This window comes from Vicia villosa, unplaced genomic scaffold (genome assembly GCF_029867415.1).
Source record: "Vicia villosa cultivar HV-30 ecotype Madison, WI unplaced genomic scaffold, Vvil1.0 ctg.000758F_1_1, whole genome shotgun sequence".
Classification (NCBI taxonomy): domain Eukaryota; kingdom Viridiplantae; phylum Streptophyta; class Magnoliopsida; order Fabales; family Fabaceae; genus Vicia; species Vicia villosa.
This window is the reverse complement of record NW_026705339.1, coordinates 399,039-405,511: the sequence shown is the minus strand read 5'-3', so window position 1 is coordinate 405,511 and position 6,473 is coordinate 399,039. Positions and strand designations below refer to the sequence as shown.

Here is a 6,473-nt window from a genome sequence, read left to right as displayed (position 1 = left end):
TGATCAGCAAACATGAAATAATTTAACAGACAACAGATAGCCAATGTAATCAAATCTAAACACCAAAAAGAAATCAGCAAGCATATTTAAAGGGATACAAGAGCCAGTTTTGAAAATTTTAAATGTTTCTAGCAATCAAAGGGGGGAGAGGGAAGTTATTCCACAAGGGAAAAAGCAACTCCATCAGAACAGTACAGTCACAATGGACATATATATTGCAATGAGATCTTAGCTATATCCCATTTGCTGTTGTTGCTGCTGGGGATGTTGGTAACCAGCATAACCCGGATAACTTCCATACACGTTGGGATCTTGTCCAGCAGGAGCAGCAGCATAACCATAATTTTCATAACCACCCTGAGGATAACCATAGTATCCACCACCTGCAGCAGCACCCCACTGGTTTGGATCTTGTGGAGTCTGAGATTAAAAAAGCACACATTCAAGGAAAAGAATAAGAAAAAGACTTTGATTCCAAATAAACCCAGAATTGCAAAGCTCGGTAAATAGAATTACCTGTTTGTTTGAGGGAGTACGACCCCATGAAAGGCGCACATTTTGTCCACCCAATAGAGTTCCGTTTAGAACTCGTATTGCTTCTTCTGCACAGCTCCTGATGCAAGAAAAATAATGGCACAATGAGATTAGGAAACAATTTTGTACATATTACAACAAATAACAAATATACAAGTTACATTACCTGTCGGAAAATTGGACAAACCCACATCGCTTGCCTGATGGAATCTTTACATGGACTAGTTCACCATATTGGCTGAATACTTGCCTCAGATGATCATCAGTGACATTAGGATCCAAATTGCCAACAAAAATCTGCAATGAAAAGATAAATCACTAACTAGTAGCAAATAAGGCAGTTTCAACATACTGAAAAGATGTACGCACAGTTGTATTGTTAGGATCATTCTCGCTTTGTCCACCTAGAGGAGGATTCTGATATGAGGCTGCATTTCAAATGAAAGTGAAGTAAAATGATTAGTTAAATGAATGTCAAATTAACTCATACACGATAAAGGACAAGACAATATAAACCAAGGGTACAACTATTACTTTAATTATTTTATAAAATACTAGAAGTCTCGCTGTGGGCGCAATTCACATATACATATATTTAGTCAGCAGTCTCAGAAGCAACAATGGGCAGTAACTTACATTATCATGCACCAGATACCATCAAACAAAAGCTAAAAGAAATGAAATTAATAAGCTTTGCCAAAGGAGATTAAATCAGTGTTAAGTTTACCAAACATTAATATAATTGAATGGAAATAGTTGTTAGCAAGTCATCACAAGTTTGCACTGTTAGGACACCTGGGATGGGATAAAGAAAAGGGACAACATACAGAAGACTGGTAATAATTACCCACAAATACATAACATCAATCTCACAGTTAGAATCTGACAAAGTGATGCACAGGGTCCACGCAGCAATTGACAGGCTAACTCACCACAGCCAATGAAAGGCTAACTCAAGAAGAAAAAGTAGACGCTAGTAATTTATGCGGCAAAAACCTCTATAATTATTCTATAACAGAGACTCTGCACAGAAAATAATTTAACCACTTGCTCACAAACACCTTATTTCAATACACCAATTACTATGCTTTAAGCTTAATTTAAGACTCATATCTACAAATTTAACTGCATGACAACATGCTCATATATAGGAAACGGAAAGCTTAACCAGCCAATAAATTGTGGTTTTTGGAAAATCAAAGCAATAAAGATTGCTTTACTTATGCCAAGTGAATGGAAACTGAAATAAATAAGCATTTGATACAAGAACAGAAGATATATTTAAATGTAAATAAGTTTACTTTGGCATAAGGAAAAGCTACAAAAGAAATTAAAGCTGTAGCTTGTAAATCTTATGGAAAACTAATATGAGTAAATTAAAGGAGCAGAAACTAAGAATGGTGGACTGAAAAGTAAGTAAGCAGAGAAATTGCAAACTTAAATTGAATTAAAACTAAGCCAAAAGCAAAACGGAAAGAACTTGAAAATGTAGGCGGAAAAGAAAATGCCGCAAGAAAAAATAATGGGCAAACATAAACGCATAACTGACCTAAGCATGGACATGCACTAAAATGTTAACCATTTCAGCTGAAATCAGTTCCAGGCTCAGAGATATGACAGAGCCTCCTGAGACCCTGCTTTGAGACAACAGGAGTTCTATAAGATTTTATTACTACAAATACAATCATTTATTTAGCCCAAATTTCGAAAAGGAAAATTGCAGGAAGAAAGGACTGTGGACGTAAATTCTTCAAGAGCAAAACTGAAAAGAACATAACTTAAACAGCATCATTCAGGGACAATAATTAGTGACACAGGGCCTTGAATTCAATCAATCAAAATCACGTATATTAGCAAGACAAGGAAGACAGCTCAATTAACGATTACGCAACAGAACAAAGAACTGCACGCATATGTAAGAGACAAACCTTTGGGCTGAGTGGTGGCAGCTGGATTCTTATTAGTGGCTGGTCCAATCCTCATTGGCCTTGTCGAACAAAGAACCCCTTGCATTTCAGTCATAGCCCTCATCTGTTCACCCTCATCAGCAAATCTCACAAAACCATAACCCTTAGACCTACCAGTCAGTCTATCAATCACAACTTTCGCCCCCTTGACAGAGTTAAAACGAGCCCTAAAAGTTTCCTGAAGAAGGTAATCACTAACATCCGCAGCCAAATCTCCAACAAAAATCGTATGATCAGGACCTTCCTCCTGCCTAGACGACCTCTCCCCAGCACTGAAAGTAGCCCAATTCAATCTAAAGCTCTGGCCACCATTTGGCATAATGGTTCCATTGTATGTCTGAAGCACTCTCTCGGCATTAGCACGAGTATTAAACTCAATAAAACCATAACCCTCTGATTGACTAGTTTGCTTATTCCTAATCACTTTCACAGATGTCACCTACAAACCAAAATCACAAAACCCTAATTTCAATTACACAATAAAACTACCATGGTTCCTACACTTACACAAATAATGAATCCATAAAATCATAAATTCGCAATTCAAATAAACACAAAAAAAACCCTAATTATGCAAAATAAGCGACACACACCAAGAGATAAAGAAACTTTTTATACCTCGCCGGTGTTACCGAAGCAGGTGTAGAGGTAGTTTTCGTCCATCCAGTACTGTAAATCGCCGATCCAGAGAGTACGGACCTCATCGGCGCTGGCAGGCTGCTGAGCAGGCTGGCCGGATTGGGCCCACAAGGCTTGCGGCGCTTGAGGTGGCATCATGACGTACGGTTGCTGGGGTGGCGGCTGCTGGTACTGCTGCGGTGGCTGTTGTCCTAAGCTTGGAGGAGCCATACCATGTCCAGGCTGCATCATCTTTCTCACCGAATCTGAAATTCTAGAGAGAGAAAGAGGAAGCGACTGTGCGTAGAGAGAGAAAGAGAGAGCAAATTTCGTGTCTTGTTGTGTATTTAAAGAATCCTCAAACCCTAACCCTAGAATAATGATACTGATGCAATGGATGATATTTTCCGCAGGTAAATTATCATAAATAATTATTTATTTAATTAATAATAATTGATTTTACGATTTTATCTTTTAATGATTCGCTGGCAGGCTCTTATTGGTTAATTGAAAACCCCTTTGTCTGTACGAAAAATCACCGTTGATTCCGCGGAGATTTAAAATAACCTTTGACATCAAAGGTTCTTATTTTGACCGTCGATTATTTCAATGGCACTGATTTCATGATAGAATTTCCAAGCTCACTGAATCTAATATGAGAACGGCCGCAGCATATATCACAGTCAACACTGATTCCTTCGTTTTTCTCAAAACAAGAAATTCAGAATTTTCTCCAAGAACTGAAACCTGTAATGAATCACATTTTACTCTGATCTTAACTTTTTCATTTGTTTTCATGATTTTGAAATAATTGATTATGTTTCCTTCTAGGTTTTGTTTGTTGCAAGAATTGAATGTGAATTGATCTTGATGATTTTGATTTGAGTAGTTATGGATAGTGAATATGATGTTGATTTGGTTTGTTGAAGTGGAATAGAGTTATGGATTAATAGATTTGGTGATACTTAGATTAGTTTTTGTGTAATTTCAAGTGTATGTTCATAGATTTGGTTTCAGTGAAGTGATTTGGTGGATTTTGAAATTTGTTAATTGGGGAGAGAATGGATTTGCATTTGAAGGGTTTGTTTGATAGATATCAGGAACAGTTTGGGTGTGGACCTGGACTTGGTCCTGGATCTGGGACATGTTTGATGAAAGTGGATGGCATTGCTCCCAATTTCATCAGATCTATATACAAAGCTTCTGCAGCTTTGTATAGAACTGAGCCGTGGAAAAGGTTGCGTCCGGTGCATTATTTCGGGGTTCGGGTTGGAAAGGATTCGGATTGGCATGCTAAGAAACAGCCTTTTCCGTGTGTTCAGTTCATTGGAGGTGATGGAGGGGATATTGGTTTTTACATGTATAGATCAGATAATGATGCTAAGAAAATGACTGGGGCTAGAGAGACTGTCCGTGTTCCGAATGTTGAGGTTCTGAGGGTTACTTATGAGGTGGAGTCTATGATGTTTCCTTTGAACCGTAAGATAATCAAGTCGTTGTCGCTTGAAGCGTCGGGGAATGATCGGTTTCCTGTTATTGATGTTGCTCGGTCCACGGTTGCGGGTGATCTTCAGTTTAGAGGTCCGACTCTTGATGAGCTTAGGTTTGTGTATGCGTTCATGAAGGCTATTTGTATGGTTCATCCTTTACTTGTGGTGGCGGATAGGGAAGGTGGTTCGAAGTATTCGACAATGGTGAACTTTGAACCTTTTATAGAAACAGTTGATGTTCAGTGGCCACCAGAAGTAACTAAGGGAGGTTATGACCTTGTTGCTGTTACTGTCTCGCATCCACCTGGTCGGCCGTACGATGAAAAATCTAGTAGTGTGAGTGCTGGTTCAACGCCGACTAAATATGTAGAACCGCCCAGGGAGGACACTTTTATGGACGCAAATGCATACTCGAGTACTGGTTTGAGACAGTGTGCTATGTGTGAGAGAGAAGTGTTCGGAGAAGAGTCGATTTGTTGTGGCCGTTGTAGAACGGTAGTTTATTGCGGTTCCATCTGCCAGAAGCAACACTGGAATGAGACACACAAAAGCTTGTGTGGACTTTACAAGGCGATGATGGAAAGGGATGAAGAACTAGCCATAAATATTTTCTTGTTCCCATGTTCTGCTGACCAACCTTGCAAGTGGCTTGAATCATTAGATATTCACCAGAAGGGTATGTGGAGGAGAAAATGCAGTTGTTATTCTCACTGCCCTTTTGGTCTCCTTCCATTGAAAGGTGGCCTGCACGAACAATGGGGTGAACTCGATGAATTCGAATATCCTCATGACACTTCTTTCAATAACCATTTTGCCTCAAGCCCGTTACTTCTCTCGGGTTGGTCGGAGTACTACAACCTTCGCTCACTTCCATTGTCAAGTCCTGTTGCCGATATACTCTCGCATCCGTTGACTGTGTATCACATACTAACTACTCTTAATGTAAGTTCAAAGAACCTTTTGTTGAAAGGGAAGGAAGTGATTATTCATTACCTTGGACCCGAAGGCGAGCTAGATTGGATGCCAGCATTTGCAGAAGTAGGTCATTTACTTAATGGATTGGGAAATGTACAAATAGTGATGGTGGGACCAGAAGTTCCAACAAATGTATCAGGTACAACATCAGGAATAGGAAGCAGAGTAAGAGTGAATTTTGTGAGAGGTGTTTATCAGGTGGAAGCCTCATACCTACCTTCTCCACATGTGGTTATTGCTCTAAATTCTAGATTAGAAAATTATTCTAGTTGGGGTGGAGCACTTGATTTAATTAAATCAATGAGTGTGCCTGCTTTCTTTACTGATCAATCTGAAGCTTCGTGCGTAAATGCTAAACAAGTCCTTCGCAATGCTGGACTTCACATCACACATCCGGTCACACCGAATCCTTTTCGTTCCCCTGTGAAAAATATCACGCCTTCTAGCAATCTTCCTTCGTACAGTAATGGTTTTGTGTTTGGGGTTAACACATAAATGCAGCCTGTCCTAGAACCTAGGAAAATGAGTGTTTATTCAAGCTTGCTGCAAACTTCAAATCTTCTCAGTTGTCGTGTGGTTGAGTGAGACATACCACTAAACTAGGAAAGTTCTTTTATGTTGTGTTGATTATGATTTTTTTTTTCTTAGTATTAATATCTGAATAATGGATCCTAAGGTTATTTACACAATTATGTAACCGATGACTCCAGCTTGAGTTTGGTGAGTTCTTTCATCTGTCCTTTGTCAATTGTCACAATGAAGTTTTATTCTTCTCATTTTTCAATGAATATTGTGCAACACCTTGATTGTTACAAAAGGTTGTCTAGTGAAACTGAAGTTCATCTTTATATTGCATCAAATATATAAATGACTGTTTTTTTACAAAAAG

The 6,473-nt window shown here is 38.8% G+C and overlaps 2 protein-coding genes across 4 annotated transcripts; one reads left to right on the top strand and one right to left on the bottom strand.

The window, feature by feature from the left end:
• On the bottom strand, positions 1–3,499 carry LOC131631021 (polyadenylate-binding protein RBP45-like). 3 transcript variants are annotated; one of them, XM_058901786.1, is made up of 6 exons: positions 3,120–3,494; positions 2,463–2,940; positions 904–962; positions 701–831; positions 517–613; positions 1–420 (listed from the first exon to the last, which is right to left on the bottom strand). In XM_058901786.1, the coding sequence occupies exons 1-6, from the start codon at positions 3,369–3,371 to the stop codon at positions 229–231; spliced, it is 1,209 nt and encodes a 402-aa protein (XP_058757769.1). In that variant the 5' UTR covers positions 3,372–3,494; the 3' UTR covers positions 1–228. The 3 variants fall into 3 exon arrangements, 2 of the variants coding, with proteins under 2 accessions (XP_058757769.1, XP_058757770.1); XR_009292580.1 differs by lacking the exons at positions 1–420; positions 517–613 and adding an exon at positions 2,084–2,168 and having other exon boundaries at positions 753–831; positions 3,120–3,499; XM_058901787.1 differs by lacking the exons at positions 1–420; positions 517–613 and having other exon boundaries at positions 697–831; positions 3,120–3,497.
• A 280-nt stretch (positions 3,500–3,779) lies between these two features.
• LOC131631018 (uncharacterized) lies at positions 3,780–6,405 on the top strand. Its single transcript, XM_058901783.1, has one exon. The coding sequence runs from the start codon at positions 4,181–4,183 to the stop codon at positions 6,077–6,079; it is 1,899 nt and encodes a 632-aa protein (XP_058757766.1). The 5' UTR covers positions 3,780–4,180; the 3' UTR covers positions 6,080–6,405.
• Positions 6,406–6,473: the final 68 nt, after the last annotated feature.

Bases quoted from the DNA above. Each gene is read 5' to 3' on its own strand.
- LOC131631021 (XM_058901786.1), bottom strand. From the start codon at position 3,371: ATGATGCAGCCTGGACATGGTATGGCTCCTCCAAGCTTAGGACAACAG. The intron at 2,941-3,119 runs GTATAAAAAGTT...TTTGGTTTGTAG, and splicing joins GCTTCGGTAACACCGGCGAG to GTGACATCTGTGAAAGTGAT. The intron at 421-516 runs GTAATTCTATTT...TTTTAATCTCAG, and splicing joins GTACTCCCTCAAACAAACAG to ACTCCACAAGATCCAAACCA.
- LOC131631018 (XM_058901783.1), top strand. From the start codon at position 4,181: ATGGATTTGCATTTGAAGGGTTTGTTTGATAGATATCAGGAACAGTTT.